Genomic DNA, 24,401 nt, shown 5'->3' with positions numbered 1-24,401 from the left:
CTATACAGACCTCCAGGTCTCTGTGGTTGGTACTGGGATTAAAGGCGTGTGTCACCACGCTGGCTGTGTCCTTGAACACAGAGACTTTGTCTGCCATGTGATTGGATTAAGGGCGTGTGCTACCACCGCCAGAGTTCTGCTAAATGCCTTGTTATTAGCTCTGACCCCCAGGCAACTTTATTTATTAACATACAAATAAAATCACATTTCAGCACAAATAAAACATCACCATATTCATTATTTGAGAATTTAAGGCCTAAGGATGGGTTCCCATGTGAAACCAATATAAAGAAATATTACACTGTCTCATTAATTTAATATGCACACATAGAAACACACAAACATCAGAAAGTTAGAAGGAAACTACTTAGACTGAGGAATGAAATAAGTAGTAAGTTGAGCAGTAGATGTGGGCAAGAGTAGAGAAAATACCACCAAAGGACACATGATACATGTGTGAATTGCCGGAATAAAGTATATTAATTAAAAAAATAATTATACACACAAAACAAAGCTGGATACCATGCCCAAACTGGACCACTGGAATTTTTATTTGCACCCTTCATGAAGGTGATTTTTCTCTGTCTTCCTATGAAAGACTCTTCCTGTCACATTCCTCTATTTCCACATTTTAGACTCCCAGGATAGCTCATCACAAAACCAGAGGTCACGCACTCTTTAAATGTTTATGATTGAATAAACAATAAGATCCAGATAAGAACAATAGCCATGTGTACATCATCTCAAATACTAAATGAGACACATCGCTAACCACAGCAAAGAAGTGCCCTACTTTTGTTCTGCTTTCTCTGCGGTCCACACCCACTGAAAGATGATCGGCCCACACTCATCAGAACACTCTCACACTGGCAGGGCAGGTTCTAGAGTGCAAACAATAATAGGAAACTAGGAAAATGTTATAAGAACAATTTACACATTAAACACAGGGCCACTTCCCATTTGTTATTTGCTTCTAAGATACTCAAAAAGTCTTCTTCACAGCATTTTAAAATTAGATTGTAAAATGAAATAAAACGATGTAGGAAATCAAATATAAAGCAGAAGAAATGAGTCAACACAAGAAATTGATCTACGAGAACTGAGGCTTGGGGACAAAGATGATGTTTTAGAAATCAAATATTCACCTTATCTACGCTTTAATAATGATTGATGTAGAGGAGGAATGAGAGATCTTATTTAGTATTTGAAATGTAGGACAGAAGATCTCTATGGATCTTTTTGAACATTTAAAAACATTTTTGTAATGCTATAAATGTAACAGTGGTTCTGTGATTAGCTGGATAGTATTAAAATGGCAGGATTAAGGAAATTTTGGAATTTGGTCTGATTATTGGTTCTCAACACAGTGGAAGCACAGGATTTGGTTAGAAATTAACTGTCACAGGTGTAGGTCCTGTGCACACTGTGTGTAACTCAATTGCTCTAAACATCAAGCTGCTTTTGCCTACCAGGGACTTTGTGATACAATTCCCAGTATGTATCCATGAATTCTGACTGTGAGTCCCTCCTGAACCATCACTGCAAGTCTCAATGTGGATCATCCAATAAAATCTACTGACATCATTTCTAAAGGCATTAACATAAACAGATTATTCAGGCAGTCCTGGGATCAAATTTTCCCAAACTGGCATCCTCCAAAGAGCCTTAATTTCCACAACTATGAGTGATGTCATAAAACTTCCTGAACTCTCCTCATATATGTTTATAAACCAAATTTAATCACATGGACATCAAATGCAGAGCCCCAGGGAAGAGAGTGTCCAAGATTTTCCAGAGGGGAGGGACCATCTGGAGAAAAAGAAAACATGAATTTATAAGTAGTCCCTCCTTTGGCTATAGAAACAAAGCAATGAAAATATATGGGTGCCCATATAATGTGTTGATCTTAATAGCATTTCACAATGCACACTGCCCAGGTGTCAAGTAAGACAAAGATGTTCACTTTGATTTGTCTGTTCTTCCTCATGAACATTCCACTTCTTGTGTCCAGTTTCATTCATCCCAGGTACTTTTGGAGAATGAAGCAGAATAAAGACAAGGATGGAGACCTGTTGACAGGTTGTATCTTCTTCCTTAGGGCTGTGGAGGAGCATGTTGAGAAAGATTATTTCAACTACATTCTGAATACACAGTAAGTTTCTTTGTATCTTCTTTGTAAATGTGTGATGTAGGTGGGTAGGAAGATGAGAGTCAGAGCATTACTTTGAGTCTTTTGTCCTGTTACCCAATCTGCACACCAAGAAACAACTCCAGATTCTTTTAGAGACTCAATGCTATTTTTCTACTTTTAATTTGTCCAAAGAGTGTTTTGTTATTCTCCCAGTTAGCCTCCTACTTATTACGCTGGAGGCTGAGCAAAAAAGGACTCTGTATCTTGTCCATCACATATAGCCCTCCTCTTGACAGTTTCCACAGCACAGTAGCTGGAGATGTCTCACTGAAAGAAACCCACTATTCAATGATTATCATTCTAAATGAGTGTAAGTAAATGACTGTCAAGTAGAGTCTGTGATGACCCTTTGATCACTATGTCACTCCTAATGCATGTGCTAGGACAAATAATATTTGCAGCAACCCTGTCTCCAGAGAATTTTTACATGGCTATTCAGTTACTCTCTCAGATGTTCTTCACGTAGTCACATTGTGCCTTCTAAAGCTGCATCAAGAATAAAAGTGGAGACCTGTCCACTGTGAACTTCATATGTGTTCCTGTTTCCCTGTACTTCACTTATAGACATATGTAACAACTGACCTTTAATTTCATAGTCTAGTTCTTCACTCTCTTTATAGGCTACAGAAGGAATGTGTGGACTATAAACGATATGTTTGCATTCTTTGAAATGTGAGGCTATAACTAATAGTGGTGACTGCTTACTTTCTTTTTTTAATTAAGAAATTTTTATTCACTTTACATACCAATCACAGATCCCCCTCTTCCCTCATATGACTGCTTACTTTCATTGTCACTTGCCTGAGTGACAGCTGTGGCATGTGATTCTTGGCTACACTTGAAAATAGTTACATACAAGCACATCTCTAACATTATTTAAGAAGCATGCATTTCTTCTCTTTTTGTCTAAGGTGTTTATTCTCTAACACTTATATTTACCCCTTATGTTTCTCTTTCTGTAATTTTACTAGTTATAGCTGCACATTTTACCAATTTGGGCATAATATACATTTTGATTTTGTATATTATTGATAGTTTTTTTTCAAACATAGCACTTTAGTCCAGTAGGCAACAGTAACAGCTCAAGGCATTCATGTTTCTTATTGTTTAGTGTGCAGGAGTTGGTGTTTGAGATTCATAAGTTATACTCTCAAATTCTGGGTTGACTGGTACTGAAAATTTCAATGACATTTTTTCATGTGGTAATAAAGAATATTCTAAGATGTTTTTTATTTTAAAAATGCATAGATAAACATTTGTATTTATTCATAAAGATACCACAGTGGTACAATTTCTAAGTGGAAAATAGATTGTATTTAACTCTGAGTGAATTACTCAGAATGAAAGAGTATGTTTGAGTTTGATGTTTATTGGTCAGATGATATGAAACGAGTAAGAAGATATGGGAGTTATTATTCTTCCCATACACATAAACACAAAATGGTATTTTTCTATTCCTACTAACTTTTAGACTATTTTTATTTTCAAAATTCATAAACATTTTCCATATACTTTATAATCTTTTATTATACAAACATGTAATATTGGCACAAACAAATCTCATTGCAATTTCCAGATGTTCCTAGTTCTCAGTAATATGCTAATGTTGTGCATATGTATATGGAAATGTACACAAAAGGTGCTTTCTGTAGGAAAATTTTATGTTGGTCAGATATACCAAGTGGGAGTACGTTGAACACACCTCTGTAAACATAAAATAGATGACCAATAGTGTGGTACATGCCCTTAATCTCTGCATTCAGGAAATAGAGTAGGAGTATTGCCGTGCATTTGAGGCCAGTCCAGTCTAAAGCCAAGTGTCATTCAAAATCAGGGAATCCATTATCCTTTTATGGCATAAATGAGTAGTTCTCATGTCCATACACAGATGCATATATTTACCAAATATACTCTGTTATTTAATTTTATTTAAAAATAAATCTTTTAAAAAAACATTTTGTGCCCGTAATAGACAAACCAGAAAGAAAAAAGAACAAGATGAGGATGGACATGAAAGAATATGTTAACTACATTGCCCACTAATTATAATGAATTATAAGTACAGGAGCCAAATGTTGCCCCAGAAAGATTATTGTGCATTCACCAGTCATTCTTTGAATACTTTATCCAATTCAGTCTGTTTCATAAAAATTACCAGAAACTTGGCTCATGCATCACATGTCATGTGCTATAATTTCAAAAGGAATTCAAGGTCAGGTTTACTGTTTGGTCAAGGACTGTGCCCTTGTATTTACCTTCTGAGCAAGCTCACAAAAAACAGAGTTGACAGCCCTCTCTGTGGAAAATGCAACGTCCCATCTTTTTTTTAAATGGGAGATGCACTCTCATGAACTTTATGAACTTATTTGGCAGCATCTGTCATCATTGGGACATTCCTGGACCTCTACAAATCCCAGCAGATGAGTTTTTTGAGGGTGATTTTGCAGGAAATCCTGTCTCCACTGGTACCATTCCCAGATTCTAAGAAGAGTGTGAGGAGGAGACAGGCATCACACTTATGTCAAACTGTGTAGTTCAAGGGTACAATTCAGAGACTTGATGGGACTTCCACATTTCCTTGTGTGAAACAAGATGAGGGAAGAAGTAACAAGGAAGGAGATTTTCTAGAATACTTAGCAGAACAGTGTTTACCAGTGTTTATAAGTTTTTAGGAGTGCATGATACCCCATGATACTCCCTGTGTCCCAGTTCCTTTAGCTTACTTATGGACCCTTCCATCCTATCCTGTGTGATCATGATCAGTTTCCATATCTGTATCTGATGGCCCCCAAAGACACATCTCTACTCCTGGCCATAATCTATTTGATGCTTCACTTCAACCAGAACTGGATTGGGCTGTCTATCTTAGACAATGATCAGGCTATACAATTTCTTTCACATTTGAGAAGAGACATGGAAAAAAATACAGTCTGCTTCACCTTTGTGAGCATGATACCGGGCAGCATGTCAAAAGCTGAAGTGTATTATAACCAAATCATGACACCATCCATGAATGTAGTAATTATTTATGGTGACACAAACAGTATTCTAGCTTTGAGCTTTTGTATGTGGGACTCTCTAGGTATACAGAGAATATGAGTCACCACCTCACAGTGGGATGTCACTACAAGTAAGAGAAGATTCACACTTGACTCATCCCTTGGGACTCTAGCTTTTGCACAAAACCATCCTTTGATTTCTGGTTTCAATTTTTTTGTCTGGACATTGACCCATCTCAAATACTCAGATGAATACCTGGCAAGTCTGGGGAATAAAATTTAACTGTGAACTGTTGGCATCTAAGTGTAAGACACTGAAAAACTGCTCATCCAATGCCTCATTGGAATGGCTAATGTTCCAGACTATTGACATGGCCATTAGTGATGGAAGTTATGATGTATACAATTCTGAGTATGCTGTATCCCTTGCTCTGCATGAGATGCTTTGTCATCAAAAAGATAATCAGCCAATGGACAATAGGAAAAACCTGATATTAGCCTCATGAAGGTAGTGTTTCTTCTATTGGATGATATTTGGTGTCATCAATGTCATAGTGCTTAAGAGTCTCTCAGATGTGCAAATCTAGTGTATTAAGAAATAATTACCAAATGGAAAGATTTTTGAACATTTTTTTCTTTCTGAGGAAGTACATATAGATGTTGTTTTTAGTCTCTAATGCAAAGCCAATTAAGTGGAAGAACCAATTTATCCATGAAAATCAGTGATTATGTTACAAAGCCTCAAATAATATCAGCTCATCCTAATACTGAAAACATATCAGCCCTTAGTCATTAATGCTCTCCATGTTGAGAAGATGAGCCCTCATTTATTAATTATGAAATATCTTATAATCAGTGTAGGAGATGGTTTTCACAAGTATCCTTAGCTAATTCTGCCCCGAATCTAGGCTCTGAGGAGTAATTATGCATGAAATTGTGCTGTGATTCAGTACAGTGCATACATGCATATTCATGTATGTGAATGGATGCATCTCACTGTGTATGGATGTATGTTTGTGTGTTTCTGTGTGTCTGTGTATGTATCTGTGTTGCTTTACGTATATGTAGATTTGTGTCTACCTGTGTATCTGTATTTGTCAGTGTATGTGTCTGCATGTGCCTATGTGGGTATTTTGCATGTTTCTGTGTAGTGGTTGCACATACATATGTCTGTGTTGGTGTATATGGGTGTGTCTGTTGGTATGTCTTTGGATGTGGGCATAAATTTGTCTGTGTCAATGTCTCTCAGTGTGGTTGTTTGTATCTGTGTATCTCTCCCTATGTGTATTTTTCTGAGAACATGTATGTTTGTGTGGGCCTGGGTATATTTTGATTGTTTCTCTTTTTGTGTGTCTATTTGGGTGTATATGTCTCTCTATCTATATGTGACAGCATGTTTCTCTGTGTGTCTTAGTATGTATGGGAATGTGTGTAAATGAATATGTTACTGTATTATGTATGTATCTTTGTATGGATGTGAGTATCTCTGTGTGTAGCAGTGTGTGTGTGTGTGTGTGTGTGTGTGTGTGTGTGTGTGTGTGTATGTATGTAGTTGTAACCTCATGATCTAATTCAACAGTGTTACTGCTCTTAATCTTCAAATATTATATTGAGTAGATATAGAGAATAGACAGCCTTGTCTTCTTCCTGATTTTAATGGGGTTGCTTTGAGTTTCTTTCTGTTGACTTGGATTTTGGCTGTAGGATGGCTGTACATTGCCTGTATTATGTTGAGATATGTTCCCTGTATTGCTTCTTTCCCCAAGACTTTTATCATCAAAGTTGTTGGATTTTGTCAAACGCTATTTCAGCATCTAATGAGATTATCATGTGGTGTTTTTCTTTCAGTTTGTTTATAAAGTGGATTACACTGACTGATTTTCATATGTTGAACCATCCCTCAAAATCTGGGATAAAGTCTATTTGGTCATGATGGATGATCTTATTGATGTGTTTTTGGATTCAGTTTGCAATTATTTGATTGAGTATTTTTTTTGTTGTTGATGTTGCCTGGGGATATTCTACTTGATAATTATTTATTTTTTATTTATTTTTTATTTTGCAATACAATTCAGTTCTATATATCAGCCACAGATTCCCTTGTTCTCCACCCTCCCGCCCCCCCTCACCTTCCCCTCAGCCCACCCCCCATTCCCACCTCCTCCAGGGCAAAGCCTCCCCCGAGGACTGAGATCAACCTGGTAGACTCAGTTCAGGCAGGTCCAGTCCCCTCCTCCCAGGCCGAGCCAAGCAACCCTACATAGGCCCCAGGTTTCAAACAGCCAACTCATGCAATGAGCACAGGACCCGGTCCCACTGCCTGGATGCCTCCCAAACAGATCAAGCCAATCACCCATTCAGAGGGCCTGATCCAGTTGGGGACCCCTCAGCCATTGGTTCATAGTTCATATGTTTCTATTCGTTTGGCTATTTGTCCCTGTGCTTTATCCAACCTTGGTCTCAACAATTCTCGTTCATATAAACCCTCCTCTTTCTCGCTAATTGGACTCCCAGAGCTCCACCTGGGGCCTAGTCATGGATCTCTGCATCCAGATCCCTCAGTTGTTGGATGGGGATTCTAGCACGACAATTAGGGTGTTTGGCCATCCCATCACTAGAGTAGGTCAGTTCGGGCTGTCTCTCGACTATTGCCAGCAGTCTGTTGTACGGGTTATCTTTGTGGATTGCTGTGGGCCTCTCTAGCACTTTGCTTTTTCCTGTTCTCATGTGGTCTTCATTTACCATGGTCTCCTATTCCTTGTTCTCCCTCTCTGTTGTTGATCCAGCTGGGATCTCCCGCTCCCTCAAGCTCTCTTTCCCTCGACCCTTGCCTTACATTATCCCCACTCATGTCCAGGCTGTTCATGTAGATCTCTTTCATTTCTCCGTCATTGGGTGATCCCCATGTCTTTCTTGGGGTCCTGTTTTCCAGGTAGCCTCCCCGGTGATGTGAGTAGCAGTCCAGTCATCCTTGTTCTACATCTAGTATCCTGCTATGAGTGAGTACATACCATGTTTGTCTTTCTGAGTCTGAGTTACCTCACTCAGGATGATTTTTTCTAGATCCATCCATTTGCCTGCAAACCTCATGATGTCATTGTTTTTCTCTGCTGAGTATATTGTGTATATGTACCACATTTTGTTTATCCATTCTTCAGTTGAAGGGCATCTAGGTTGTTTCCATGTTCTGGCTATTACAAACAATGCTGATATGAACATAGCTGAACAAGTGCTCTTGTGGTGTGGTTGAGCATTCCTTGGGTATATGCCCAAGAGTGGTATAGCTGGATTTTGGGGGAGATGGATTCACAATTTTCTAAGAAAGTGCCATATTGATTTCCAAAGTGGTTGTACAAGCTTGTATTCCCACCAGCAGTGGAGGAGAGTTCCCCTAGCTCCACATCCTCTCCAGCATAAGGTGTCTTCAGTGTTTTTGATCTTAGCCATTCTGACAGGCGTAAGGTGGTATCTCAGAGTTGTTTTGATTTGCATTTCCCTGATGATTAGGGATGCTGAGCAATTCTTTAAATGTCTTTCAGCCATTTTAGTTTCCTCTGTTGAGAATTCTCTGTTTAGTTCTATAGCCCATTTCTTAATTGGAATGTTGGGCATTTTGATGTCTAATTTCTTGAGTTCCTTATATATTCTGGATATCAGTCCTCTGTCAGATGTGGGGTTGGTGAAGACCTTTTCCCATTCTGTAGGCTGTTGCTTTGCCTTGTTGACCGTATCCTTTGTTCTACAAAAGCTTCTCAGTTTCAAGAAGTCCCATTGATTGATTGTTTCTCTCAGTGTCTGTGCTACTGGTGTTATATTTAGGAAGTGATCTCCTATGCCAATGTGTTCAAGACTACTTCCTACTTTCTCTTCTAGCAGGTTCAGAGTAGCTGGATTTATGTTGAGGTCCTTGATCCACTTGGACTTAAGTTTTGTGCACGGTGATAGATATGGATCTATTTGCAGCCTTCTACATGTTGATATCCAGTTATGCCAGCACCATTTGTTGAAGATGCTCTCTTTTTTCCATTGTGCACTTTTGTCTTCTTTGTCAAAAATTATATGTTCATAGGTGTGTGGATTAATGTCAGGGTCTTCAATTCGATTCCATTGGTCCACATATCAGCTTTTATGCCAGTACCAAGCTGTTTTTATTACTGTAGCTCTATAGTAGAGCTTAAAGTCAGGGATCGTGATGCCTCCAGAGGTTATGTTATTGTACAGGATTCTTTTGGCTATCCTGGGTTTTTTGTTTTTCCATATGAAGTTGAGAATTATTCTTTCCAGGTCTGTGAAGAATTGTGTTGGTATTTTGATGTGGATTGCATTGAATCTGTAGATTTCTTTTGGTAAGATTGCCATTTTTACTATGTTAGTCCTGCCTATCCACGAGCATGGGAGATCTTTCCATTTTCTGACATCTTCTTCAATTTCTTTTTTCAGGGACTTAAAGTTCTTGTCATATAGGTCCTTTACTTGCTTGGTTAGTGTTACCCCAAGGTATTTTATGTCATTTGTGGCTATTGTAAAGGGTGATGTATCTCTGATTTCCTTCTCAGCTTCTTTGTCCATTGTATATAGGAGGGCTACTGATTTTTTTGAGTTGATCTTGTATCCTGCTATGTTGCTGTAGGTGTTTATAAGCTGTATCAGTTCCTTGGTGGAATCTTTGGGGTTGCTCAAGTATACTGTCATGTCATCTGCAAATAGGGAAAGCTTGACTTCTTCCTTTCCAATTTGTATCCCCTTAATCTCCTTATGTTGTCTTATTGCTCTGCCTAGAACTACAAGTACTATATTGAATAAGTATGGGGAGAGCGGACAGCTTTGAGTTTCTCTCCATTTAATTTGATGTTGGCTGTTGGCTTGCTATAAATTGCCTTTATTATATTTAGGTATGTTCCCTGTATTCCTGATCACTCCAAGACCTTTATCATGAAGGGGTGTTGGATTTTGTCAAATGCCTTTTCTGCATCTAGTGAGAAGTTTGTTTATATGGTGTATTACATTGACGGACTTTCGTATGTTGAACCACCCTTGCATCCCTGGATTGAAGCCTACTTGATCATAGTGGATAATTGTTTTGATGTGTTCTTGGAGTCCGTTTGCCAGTATTTTATTGAGTATTTTTGCATCAATGTTCATGAGGGAGATCGGTCTGTAATTTTCTTTCTTTGTTGTATCCTTGTTTGGTTTAGGAATTAGGGCAATTGTAGCCTCATAAAAGGAGTTTTGTAATGTTACTTCTGTTTCTCTTGTGTGGAACAATTTAGAGAGTATTGGTATTAACTCTTCTTTGAAGATCTGGTAGAATTCTGTGGTGAAACCATCTGGTCCTGGGCTTTTTTTGGTTGGGAGACTTTTAATGACTGTTTCTATTTCATTAGGGGTTATTGGACTATTTAAATAGTTTATCTGGTCTTGATTTAACTTAGGTATGTGGTACCTATCCAGAAAGTTATCCATTTCTTTTAGATTTTCCAGTTTTGTGGAATAGAGTTTTTTGAAGTATGACCTGATGATTCTCTGGATTTCCTCAATGTCTGTTTTTATGTCCCCCTTTTCATTTCTGATTTTGTTGATTTGGATGCTCTCTCTCTTTCTTTTGGTTAGTTTGGATAAGGGCTTGTCTATCTTGTTGATTTTCTCAAAGAACCAACTCTTTGTTTTATTAATTTTTGTATTGTTCTCTTTGTTTCTATTTTACTGATTTCAGCTTTCATTTTGATAATTTCCTGGTGTCTATTTTTCCTGGGAGACTTTGCTTCTTCTTGTTCTAGAGCTTTCAGGTGTGCTGTTAAGTCACTAGTGTGAGATTTCTCCAACTTATTTATGTGGGCATTTAGTGTTATGAATTTCCCTCTTAGCACTGCTTTCATAGTGTCCCATAGGTTTGGATATGTGGTGTCTTCATTTTCGTTGATCTCTAGGAAGTCTTTAATTTCTTTCTTTATTTCTTCCTTAACCCATTGGTGAATCAGTTGAGTATTATTCAGTTTCCATGAGATTGTAGGTTTTCTGTAGTTTTTGTTGTTTCGAAATCTAACTTTAGACCATGGTGGTCTGATAGAACACAGGAGATTATTCCAATTATTTTGTATCTGTTGAGATTTGTTTTGTGGTCAAGTATGTGGTCGATTTTAGAGAAGGTTCCATGGGGTGCTGAGAAGAAGGTATATTCTTTTTTGTTAGGATGGAATGTTCTGCAGATATCAATTAAGTCCATTTGAGTCATGACATCAGTTAAGTCCTTTATTTCTCTGTTAAGTTTCGATTTGGGAGATCTGTCCAGTGGTGAAAGTGGGGTATTGAGGTCTCCCACTATTAATGTGTGGGGTTTTATATGTGGTTTAATCTTTTGTAATGTTTCTTTTACATATGTGGGTGCCCTTGTGTTTGGGGCATAAATGTTCAGAATTGAAACTTCATCTTGGTGGATCTTTCCTGTGATGAGTATGTAGTGCCTTCTTGATCTATTTCGATTGATTTTAGTTTGAAGTCTATTTTGCTGGATATCAGGATGGCTACACCTGCTTGTTTCTTAAGACTGTTTGATTGGAAAGTCTTTTCTCAGACTTTTATTTTTAGGTAGTGTCTATCTTTGAATTTGAGATGTGTTTCTTGTATGCAGCAGAAAGATGGGTCCTGCTTTCATATCCATTCTGTAAGCCTATGTCTTTTTATAGGTGAATTAAGTCCATTGATATTAAGGGATATTAATGACCAGTGATTGTTCATTCCTGTTATTTTTTGGTGGTAATGTGTGTGTACTTCTCTTCATTGGGGTTTACTGCTGTGGCTTTATCTATTGCCTGTGTTTTCGAGGGTGTATCTGACTTCCTTAGGTTGGAATTTTCCTTCTAGTGCTTTCTGTAGGGCTGGGTTTATGGATAAGTATTGTTTAAATCTGGCTTTGTCTTGGAATGTCTTGTTCACTTTGTCTATGATGATTGAAAGGTTTGCCAGTATATTAGTCTAGGCTGGCATCCATGGTCTCTTAGTGTCTGCATTACATCTGTCCAGGTCCTTCTGGCTTTCAAAGTATCCATTGAGAAATCGAGTGTTACTCTGATGATTTTTGCCTTTATAAGTCACTTGGCCTTTTTCCTTTGCTGCTCTTAATATTCTTTCTTTATTCTGTACATTTAGTTGTTTAATTATTATGTTGCGAGGGGACTTTTTTTTTGGGTCTAGTCTGTTTGTTGTACTACAGACTTCTTGTATCTTCATAGACATTTCCTTCTTTAAGTTGTGAAAGTTTTCTTCTATGATCTTGTTGAATATATTTTCTGTGCCCTTGAGTTGGTATTCTTCTTCTTCCTCTATCCCTATTATTCATAGGTTTGATCTTTTCACGGTGTCCCAAATTTCTTGGACATTTTGGTTCATGACTTTGTTGGCTTTAGTGTTTTCTTTGACTGATGAATCTATTTCTTCTACTGTATCTTCAACGCCGGAGATCCTGTCTTTCATCTCTTGCATTCTGTTGGTTATACTTGCATCTGAAATTCCCGATCGTTTTCAGATTTTCTATTTCCAGCATTTCCTCTGTTTGTGTCTTCTTCATTTTTCTATTTCCCTTTTCAGGTCTTGGACTGTTTCCTTCATTTGTTTCATTGCTTTTTCTTGATTTTCTTTCAGTACTTTATTGTTTTCTTCCAGGATTTTATTGTTTTCTTCTAATTTGTTTGCCCTTTCCTCTAGTTGTTTACAGCATTCTTCCCATTTTTTGTCTTTTCCTCTACACAAGCCTCTACCTTCTTCATGATGTCATTCATAAGGCTGTTTTCTTCTGCTTCTTCTAATTTTTGATGTTCAGGTCTCAATGTTGGAGGAGGGCTAGGTTCTGGTGATGCTGTATTGCTCTTCATTTTGTTGTATGTATTTCTGCCTTGACGTCTGCCCATCTCCTGGTGGTTTGTTCTTGGTCTTATCAGCACACTTGGTTCAGACAGAGCTGACAGATTCAGGAAGTCTCTCTCTCTTGTCCAGATGGGAACTCTTTTGTCCAAATGGGAACTCCGGGGCAGGATGGGAGCTCTTGTAGAGAAGGAAGTCCGGGGCAGGATGGGATCTCTTGTCTCTCTCTCTCTGGTCCAGAAGAGAAGTCCAGGGCAAGATGGGAGCTGGGGGCCGGTCTCTAAGTCTCAGGAAGTGGGTGGGGTCTCTGGCGGATGGGCGTGGGGGCAAGTGTGGAGATTGCAGGGTCTGCCGGGGGTCTTGGAGAAGGGGATCTTCCCCGGTGGGACTAGAAGGGAACCAGCCCAGTGGCCAGAACCTGTGGCCAAATTGGACAGGTCTTCCCCGGAGTGGCTGGTGCCCAGGGATGGGGTCCGGGCTGAGCCAGGACACTCACCTCTGGTCCAGAAGGGAAATCCGGGGCAGGATGGGAGCTGAGGGCTGGTCTCCAATGTGGTGGTATTTTACTTGTACTGAAATGTGATTTTAATTGTATGTTAATAAATAAAGTTGCCCGGGGGTCAGAGTTTTAGAGCCATAGCAAGTGCGTGGCGGTGGTTGCACACGCCTTTAAGGACCTGGAGGGCGGTACATACAGGCAATGACAAGGCAGTCACGTGTTTAGGTTTACAACCAATGAGAAGGCAGAACAGCTAGACTATAAAAAGGCATACACACAGGAAGTAGGCCCCTTTTTTCGGAGAGCTCTCTTGGCTGAAGCAGGATAGCTGAAGCAGGAAGGGTAAGGCTCTTAGTTCTGACCTCTTGGCTTTCTCCTCTGAATCGGCTCTGTGTTTCTTATTTAATAAGACGGTTGGTTACATCTACATTTGGCGCCCAACGTGACAAGAATCCATTAAAAACCGCTTAACTTGGCTTGGCGGCAGGTCCAGGTTCCCGCCAGGGCGGCCTGCAGGTCTGGTTTCCCGCCAGGGCAGCCGGCTCCCTAGCCCGGGGCCCAGGCGGCTTGGCCTCAGGCCGGACTAACCTTGAGCTACTTGCTTAAAGCCAGTGCTACAGACAACTCAGACCTGCCCTGCCGAACAGGGCCCCTGCCTGTAAAGCCAACGTACGTGGTTGGAGCTTAAGGTAGCCAGAGCCAAGGCTTGACTAGGCTCAAGCGGGAACACGTGGCTGGATTCAAGCTCTTAGGCAGAACTTGTGGCTACGCTTGCTTTCTCTCTCTCTCTCTCTCTCTCTCTCTCTCTCTCTCTCTCTCTCTCTCTCTGGACTCACACCTCGGACACTAGGTGGCTGTTTTGAAATTCCCTTGGATTGGTACTGTTCTACAAGGACTTGGTAAGTCACTTAACATATCAGATATTTTAAAGGAAACTATTTAAAAGAAAATTTTTTTCCACATTAAAAAAAAATGGGTTTTCTGTGTACATTGGAAGAAAATTGGGCTTTGTTTGCAATTTTAGACAGTCTGACAATGGAACAGCTATATGAGAAGATTAATGTTGATCGAATTATGCATTTTATTACTATGTTTATCCTCATTTTACTATTTAAAAAGATAGTCAATTTAAGTGCCAGGGTGACAGCTTTAGAAAAACCTATTAAACCTGTAAAAACTCAGACAGAAGAAACTAACAGTGAAGTTGCTTCAAAATTGGATCATAGGGTTACAGAAAGAAAGCCTGTTTTCACACAGTCAACCTTAGTTTGTCCAGTAACCGTACATCAGTCGCCTGATCAAATGACTACACAAAATATTTGGGCTCCAATTGAAATGTTAGATTTACGAAGGTTTAAGGAGGCAATAGTATCTTATGGCATGCATTCACCATATGTAAAGCAAATGTTAAACTCTTGGTCAACATATAATAGGATTGTACCACAGGACTGGCGGGAGCTGGCACAAGCTGTTCTTGAACCCAGTCAAAGGCTTCAGTGGCTAACTTGGTTCAAGGATGAAGCTAAAAACATAGAAAAACAGTGGAGGGATAAAGGAATACAAGTCTGCCAGGATCAGCTTATTGGAGAAGGTCAATATGCTTTAGCACAAACACAATGTTTATATGATGTCCAAACCCTAATTTTATGTCGAACAGCAGCCTTGAATGCATGGGACAGAGTTGAGGAACCAGAAAAAAAAACTGAGTCATTTACAAAGGTTGTACAAGGCCCAAAAGAATCTTTCACAGATTTTTTACAAAGACTGGCTTCAGCAGTAAAGAGAATGGTCCCGGATTCAGAAGCTAGTAAGATAATAATTGAATCTTTGGCCTTTGAGAATGCGAATGCAGCATGCAAAACAATAATCAAACCGTTAAAGGCAAGATCTGCACCTTTGGAAAATTGGATTAGAGATACGGTTAATGTTGAAGCTCATGAGCATGATGATACGTGGGTAGGAGAAGCAATTTCAAAAGGTTTGAGGAATGTTAGATGTTTTGGATGTGGAAAGCCAGGACATTTGAAAAGGGACTGTAAACAGGTCATTCCTAGAAACAGTGTTTCTTCAAGGAACAATGGCAACAGAATGCCCCTTCCTTCTGGAGTATGCAGAAGGTGTGGTAAGGGAAAACACTGGACCAACGAATGTAGATCAACAAGGGACAGACAGGGTAATCCTTTGCCTCAGTCTTCGGGAAACTCCCAGAGGGGCCTCATGCAGGCCCCAATAGCAAATCCAGTTCAAACCTTTCCTGCAGTCGTAGAGGAAACCCCTACCCAGAGCAATTAAATAACCAAATGCCTATTGGAATAAGTCATGCTGGTCAGGATGATGAAACAGAGAGAATAGAAAATTAAGGAGCAAATATAAAGAAAATTTTTTGGCAAACTTCTATTAATGAACAAAGACCAAAATTATTGATAAAAATAAATGGTGTTTTGTTGTCTGGTCTGGTAGACACAGGTGCGGACATTACCATAATTGCACCAGAATTTTGGCATCCAACTTGGCCTCTTCAGGAGGTAAACGTTCAACTGTTAGGAACTGGGACATTATCTCAGGTGAAACAGAGTGCAAGATGGCTCGAGTGTATAGGTCCAGAAGGACAGAGAGGAAAATTGAAACCATATGTAGCTAACATAGCTATGAACTTGTGGGGTCGAGACTTGTTGCAACAATGGAATACTCAGATTAACATCCCTCCAATCTCAGAAACAAATCATAAATTAGCACATGTTTCTGAGAGAAATATTAGAAGGCATTATTCTGAGTGGTCACCAGCCATCCATATTATACAAGAACAGGGCACAACAACTGATGATCTTCCAAAGACACCAACAGCTCTACCTTTAAAATGGTTAACAGACAAGCCTGTATGGGTCCAGCAATGGCCTTTAACAACAGAGAAACTCCAGGCTTTAGAAGAGCTGGTAGAAGAACAGTTAAATGCTCAGCATATTGAGGAATCAACCAGCCCTTGGAATTCTCCTGTATTTGTTATTAAAAAGAAATCTGGTAAATGGAGAATGGTAACAGACCTTAGAGCAATTAACAAAGTAATTCAGCCAATGGGCTCTCTACAATCTGGAATTCCTCTGCCTACTCTGTTACCAAAAGGATGGCCTCTCATAGTTATTGACTTAAAAGACTGTTTCTTTTCAATACCGTTACAAGAAAAAGACAGAGAAAGATTTGCTTTCACAGTGCCTACTTATAATAATTCTCAACCAGTTAAAAGATTTCAATGGAGGGTCCTCCCACAGGGAATGTTGAATAGCCCAACTCTGTGCCAATATTTTGTACAACAGCCATTGGAAGTGATATGTAAAAAATTTCCTAAATCTATAATTTATCATTATATGGATGATATTTTACTAGCTGACTCAAATGCAGATACTTTAGAAAGAATGTTTGAAGACGTAAAGAAAATTTTGCCTTGCTGGGGATTACAAATTGCTCCTGAAAAGATACAAAGAGGAGATTCTATTAATTATTTAGGATATAAAATAGAGCTACAAAAAATTAGACCCCAAAAGGTGCAAATTAGGAGAGATAGACTACAGACTCTTAATGACTTTCAAAGATTATTTGGAAATATTTCTCATCTACAAACTATTGTTGGGGTAAAAAATGATGAACTGCATAATTTGTTCAAAACCTTAGAAGGTGACATGGACTTAAATAGTCCAAGAGAGTTATCACCTGAAGCTGAGAAAGAATTGGCCTTGGTAGAAAAGAAAGTACATGAAGGGCACATGGATCGTATTGATCCAAAGCTGGATTGCATTTTGGTTATTTTACCTTCTAGGCATTCTCCTACAAGAATATTAATGCAGAGGGAAGATATTATATTAGAATGGATATTTTTACCAAATAAACCAAATAAAAAATTAAAAACTTATGTGGAAAAAATCTCTGACTTGATTTGGAAAGGAAAATTGAGACTTCGTCAATTAGCGGGAATAGACCCAGCAAAAATTGTTGTACCTTTAACTAAGGAGGACATTGAAAAATTATGGACAGAAAGTGAATCTTGGCAAAGAGCTTGCAGTAATTTTTGGGAGAAATTAACAGCAAATATCCCAAAAGCGATAGAATTGATCTTATAAAGAGAGCTGATTGGATCTTGCCTCGAATTGTATGGGAAAAGCCCATATCTGGAGTTCGTACATTTTATACAGATGCCAACAAACAAGGAAAGGCAGGTTACAAATCAGAAAATTTAAGTAAAGTGGTTCAAAGTCCTTATAATTCAGTTCAAAAATCAGAATTATATGCTATTCTGTTGGTATTAATGGATTTTTCAGAACCTCTCAACATAGTAACTGACTCTCAGTATGCTGAAAGAGTAGTATTACACATTGAGACTGCAGAATTTATCCCTGATGCTTCAGAATTAACCTCACTATTTATTCAATTACAAGATACAATCAGGAAAAGGAGTCATCCTTTACATATAACTCACATTCGATCCCATACTGGTCTGCCAGGCCCTCTAGCACAAGGCAATGATGAGATTGATAAGTTATTAATAGGAAATGTGCTGGAGGCCTCAGAATGTCATAAAAAACATCATGTCAATAGTAAAGGTTTAAAAAAGGATTTTTCCATAACCTGGCAACAAGCCAAAGAAATAGTAAAGAAATGTCCTACTTGTTCCTTCTACAATCAAACGCCATTACCAGCAGGATGTAACCCAAAGGGTACTCAAAGGAATGAAATCTGGCAGATGGACGTGTTTCACTTTGCAGAATTTGGAAAACTGAAATATGTACACCACACTATTGATACTTATTCAGGATTTCAGTGGGCAACTGCTTTGAGTTCTGAAAAAGCTGATTCTGTAATCACTCATTTGCTAGAAGTTATGGCCATCATGGGTATACCTGCACAAATCAAAACTGACAATGCTCCATCATATGTCTCTGTTAAAATTAAACAGTTTTTTGCTTATTACAATATAAAGCATATTACAGGCATACCACATAATCCTACAGGTCAAGCAGTTATAGAAAGATCAAACAGAACTCTAAAGGATATGCTAAATAAACAGAAAGGGGTAACAAAAACCCCCAGAAACAGACTGCATAATGCTCTATTAACTTTGAATTTTCTTAATGCCAATGGGAAAGGAACAACAGCTGCAGAGAGACATTGGATAATAGAAAAAACTACAGAATTAAATCAGCCTATATATTTTAAGGATGTGCTGACCTCAGAATGGAAACCAGGGTATGTGTTACATTGGGGACGAGGTTTTGCTTTTGTTTCTACAGGAGAAGATAAGTTGTGGGTACCATCAAAATTGATAAAGGTTCGATTTGAACAAGAGAAACCTCTTAATTAGAGGAGTTGATAGCTCATCAGCCAACATGGACATCCAATTTAAACTAACTTATACCAGTAACACATGCCTTTTCATGTAATCAGATAATAACTTGCCAAAAAGGAACATCCCCAAAATTAGTCTTGGGGAAAGGTTTTTGTTTTTGTCTTTTAGGAGAATGAAGGTTAAGGAATCTGAAGAACACTGGACAAATAAGGCAACTGAAGAAAAGGGACAAATCATCTATCCCAGGAAGCAGAGTGAAATGGTGTATGGATATATATTATCTAAAAAATTTTATGTCTTCCTAAATGTTTGTTTCTGCTTTTCTCTAAAGATTTAACACTATTGATCTTCTAATAGTCCCAGTCCAATTAAAATTTAAAGCTGACTTTGGAGTTGGAGAATGGCTCTCTCCTTCTTTAAACTCAAGCATGTTGTTAAAAGGAAAATGCAAACTCCCTGTATCATGCCAGAAGAAAAGAGCCATCTTCTGCTATGAGACAGGAGAAAAGCCAAATTAATTAAACGACTATTCTATTACTAATCTCAACTCTTTGATTCTATTCTGATTCTTTAAACTTTTCTTAAAGTATAAATTTTATATCAAAACTTACAAGATTAATATCTATATCTATATCTATATATATATATACATTTTAAACTTTGCTAAGATATGAATGGTCATATAGAGTACTAATTAATTCTAGAAAAAAGGCTTCAATTAGCTGCATATATATGTCTTTGTGTTCGAGTCTCTTATCAGTTTTCTGCAGGAATTCACGGCCAGGCTTAACATCAACTGAAGTCTCCAGGAAGAAGATGGGGCCACACAACAACAATTCCACATGGACAATAATAACATCACTAAGCTGACAAACATCATCTACAGATCAGCTTTGAACTACAAGGTGCTCAGAGCAATTTTGAGATGACTAGCTGAGATGATCCAGTCTCAAAGACTACTTGAATAAGGACTTGAGATAAACCCTGAACTTTGGCATTATACACAGAATGGATAATGAAGGATATAGTTACCTTTCCTAGAATTTGACAATTAACCTAAAATTTTTCTTTCAGGATAAAGATAACTTCGCCCATACCCAGCAGGAAGCAATTTTAAGAATACGACGCCCACATTCCCAAAGAGGTGGTGTGGGGTAGGTGGTTTTTTGGTCTTTTTATGGGTTTTGGGTCTGGGATAATTTTCATTGTTTAGGGGGGTTGGTTACAAGTTGTTGTTAAGGGTTAGGAAAAAGACTAAGCAGATTAGATTTAAGGTTCTTATTTTTTTTAAAAAAAAGAGAAAGAAAGAAGAAGAAAAAGACAATTACTAGTTTTAAACACTTTACATTGGATTGGATTGTTTTATATTGTATACAAATTATATATATTGAAATTGATATTGTTAGAAAATGCTATATGTATATTTCTAATTGTACTTATATCGTTCATTTAACAATGCAATTTTCTGATCCTTGAATGTTATTATTACCAACTATTAGGATATAAAGAAATGATAGTTAGTAGTTAGACATTACAATAGAACTTGTAGTCATATTAGATATGTTTTAATAATTGAGCAGATATATTTTAGATAGGTCATCTTCAAACCTTTCAGAGATCTATAGAATATGGCATTTAAAATGTTTTAATAACTTAGAAAATTTTTCTTTTTTGTTATGACTATGAGACATGTCGGCTCCTGGCAGTACCAATCTACTTCAGAGAAAATATGGGCATTGAAGAAACTGCGTATGGAGTTAGCTTTCATTGTGGCAAAAGTTAGCCACTGGACAAGTATCCTCGAATCAACTGCTGACAAAATGGACAGACAGGACATGAAACAAAGGACTACTGATTCTTGCCTAAACAAGCGTGGTTATGGCTTTATCAAAAGGCATCTTTTGAGGCCAGGACAATATGGCACCATCCCTGTCGTGGCCTTTGCAACTCGGAAAAGGTACAGTGCCCTTTTCTTCGAAGGCAGCTGAACAGGCAGTGGGCCGATGGCTTCTGATGTGCTATGGAACAGCAGCTGAAACAGTTATTCTTGAAGAGTAACTAAGCTCACGCCTCTCAATAGTAGACTGGCATTTGATAGAGAGATGTGAAGAAGAACGGGATGCTGAGATGAAGCCATATGTACACAGCCAAGAAGAATGGAGAGCTGAATTAAAAAACCATCAACAATTTCCAGAATTTAAAATCCTGAATCATGACATGACACTAGTGGAATTCAGGTGTTTCTGGTGCATGGACTGCTCTCACTCAATGTGAGGTTGAACTGTTGACCTTGTGTACATCCTACTTCACAAATGAGTCTGTCAGATATGCTAAGCCTATAGGCTGAAGATGATGCCCCAGCATTGCGGAGAAACCTCAGGTGACTGTCCAGGCAGCTGGCTGTTTCTGTCAACTCACAAATTTTTTGGAAGTTGCTTGCATGCACTTTCTGTTTTTATTTTTGTTAGCTAATATTATTTCCTTCTTGGGTCTCTGAGGGAGTTGAAGATTAGTTAGTTATAGTTGAAGGTTAGTTAGTTATAGTTGAAGATTAATTAGGATAGAAAGTGAATTAGATACATTTTGGACTTAACAAAATAGGATAATGAAATTATTATCTCTGAATTTGTCAAATACAAATGGACTAGACATTGTTTAGACATTTATTATTTGTATATATTGTATATAGTTATTGTACTTTTGTATATAGTTTTTCTTTTGTTAGTTATAACCTTTTTCTTTTTTTTCCTTTTTATTAAAATAGAAAAGGGGAAATGTGGTGGTATTTTACTTGTACTGAAATGTGATTTTAATTGTATGTTAATAAATAAAGTTGCCTGGGGGTCAGAGTTTTAGAGCCATAGCAAGTGCGTGGCGGTGGTGGCACACGCCTTTAAGGACCTGGAAGGTGGTACATACAGGCAATGACAAGGCAGTCACGTGTTTAGGTTTACAACCAATGAGAAGGCAGAACAGCTAGACTATAAAAAGGCATACACACAGGAAGTAGGCCCCTTTTTTCGGAGAGCTCTCTTGGCTGAAGCAGGATAGCTGAAGCAGGAAGGGTAAGGCTCTTAGTTCTGACCTCTTGGCTTTCTTCTCTGAATCGGCTCTGTGTTTCTTATTTAATAAGACGGTTGGTTACATCTACACTCCAAGTCTCAGGATGTGGCTGGGGTCTAGGGTGGATGGGCGTGGGGGCAGGGCATGGAGATCGCAGGGTCTGCTGGGGTTAGAAGGGAACCTGCCCGGTGGCCAGAACCTGGGGCCAAGTTGGGCAGGTCTTCCCCGGAGTGGCTGGTGCCCAGGGATGGGGTCCGGGCTGAGCCAGGACACTCACCTCTGGTCCAGAAGGGAAGTCTTGATTGAGTATTTTATATCTATGTTCATAAGGGGAATTTGTAATTTTCTTTCATTGTGGAATTATTTGTGGTTTGTGTATCAGATGACTGTGGCTTCATAAAGTGAAGAGGGCAAACATTCTTCTGTTTGTTTTTTGTGGAATTATTTGAAGAAAACTGATATTAGGTCTTACTGGAATATCTGGTAGAAGTCTATCCTAAAGCCATCTGGCACTGGGATTTATATGTTTGGAGACTGTGAAAGACTGATTCTATTTCCTTAGGGGTTGCAGGTGCATTTCAATTGTTTGATCTTGATTTAAATTGGTAAGATGTATCTATTGAGAAAATTATGCAATTCTTTTAGATTTTCTAATTTTTTAATTACAAGTTTTCAAATGTGACCTAATGATTATTCAGATTTCCTTGATATCTATTATTATATCTCCCTTTTAATTTCTGATTTTGTTATTTGGATATTCAGTCTATCTTTACATTAGGTTGGATAAGAGTTTGTTCCTCTTCTCAAAGAACCAATTCTTGTTAGATTGAATCTTTTTTTTTTATTGTTCTCTTTTTTCTATCTTATTGATTTTAGACCTTAGTTTGATTATAATAGTGTCTATTCCTCTTGGATGGGGCTTACTTCTTTTTGTTCTAGAGCATTCAAGTGTATTGTAAATTGCTAGTATTAGTTCTCTCCAATTTTTTTTTGGTAAAAAAGCTAGATAAACAAACTTTTCTTTTAGCAACACTGCCACTTTTTCCCATCAATTTGGATGTATGCTATATTCACATTCATTTGGTTCTCAGAAGTCATTAATTTCTTTGTTCTTGCCTTGGATCCCTTAGTCGTTCATTAAGGAGTTCAGTTACCATGAGTTTGAAAGCTTTTTGTTTTTTCTCTTATTGTTGATGTTTGGGTTTAATTTGTAGTAGTCTGACAGGATGAAGGGGGTTATTTCAATTTTCATGCATCAATTGAGACTTGTTTGATGACCAACCATGTGGTCAGTTTTGGAGAAAGTTCCATGAGGTCCTGAAAAGAAGAAACACTTTTTGTGTTTGAGTGCAATGTTCTGTAGATATCTGTTAGATTCTTTGACTTATAATGTCTAATAGCTTAAGTATTTCTCTGCTTAGCTTTTGTCTAGATGACCTGTCTTTTGGACAGAGTGGGATATTGAAATTTCCAACTATCAATGTGATAATCAATGTGTGATTCAAGCTTCAATTATGATTCTTTCACAAATGTGAATACCCTTGCACTTAGAGCATAGATGTTGAGAAGTGAAATGTTATCTATGTGGATTTCTCATATGATAGATATGTAGTATCCTTTCTCATCTCCTTTTGTTAATTTTGGTTTGGAGTGCATTTTGTTAGATGTTAGAATGGCTTCACTATCTTGTTTTCTAGGTCATTTTGCTTAAAATATTTTTCTAGCCATTAAATCTGAGGTATGACTATTTTGATTTTGAGGTATACTTATTATTTCCAGAAGAAGGATGAATACTCTTTCCAGGTCCGTACTTTTGTTAGTCTGTCTCTTTTTATTTTGGAGCTGATACCACTGATATATCAATGACCAATGATTGTTAATTTCTGTTTTTTTTTATTGTTGTTGTTGATGGTGGCGCTTGTGTGTGTTTTGCCTCTTTGCTTTGCTAGTAAGAAATTATTTATTTCCTGTGTTTTCATGGATGAAGTTAAAATCCCTAGTTTCAGCATTTCTTCTGTTACCTTCTGTAATGCTGTATATGTGGTTAGATATTGTTTAAATTGGATTTATTATGGAGTATCTTATTTTCTCCTTTTATGAGGATTGATTGAATGTTTTGCTGGGTATAGTAGTATGGGTTGTCATCTGTGATCTCCTAGCATTTGCAGTACACCTGACCATATCATTCTGGCTTTTATAGTTTCCATGGAAAAGTCAGATGAAATTCAGATAGGTCTGCGTTTATATGTTACTACAACTTTTTCATTGCAGTATTTAATATTCTTTCTTTGTTAGGTATATTTAATCTTTTGATTATTTTGCAAGGACATCCCTTTTCTGTTCCAATCTATTTGGTGTTTTTTAAAGTTTTTTGTACCTTGATAGGCTTCTCCTTTTCTAGGTTAAGAAAATTTTCTTCTACAATTTTGAAAAAAATATATTCTGGGAATTTGAGAT

The 24,401-nt window shown here is 37.9% G+C and overlaps 1 protein-coding gene across 1 annotated transcript in view; it reads left to right on the top strand.

Annotated features, from left to right (window-relative positions):
• The first annotated feature begins 1,955 nt into the window (after positions 1-1,955).
• The window catches only part of LOC131903389 (vomeronasal type-2 receptor 116-like), a 43,184-nt gene continuing 20,738 nt past the window's right edge, over positions 1,956-24,401 (top strand). Inside the window, exon 1 of the mRNA XM_059253937.1 lies at positions 1,956-2,152. Within this exon, the coding sequence (XP_059109920.1) occupies positions 1,956-2,152 (197 nt within the window). The remainder of the gene's footprint in view (positions 2,153-24,401) is intronic.

The sequence above is a fragment of the Peromyscus eremicus genome, chromosome 1 (genome assembly GCF_949786415.1).
Source record: "Peromyscus eremicus chromosome 1, PerEre_H2_v1, whole genome shotgun sequence".
Taxonomy (NCBI): domain Eukaryota; kingdom Metazoa; phylum Chordata; class Mammalia; order Rodentia; family Cricetidae; genus Peromyscus; species Peromyscus eremicus.
Note: the sequence above shows the minus strand (reverse complement) of the source record. Positions and strands in the feature narration are given on the sequence as shown.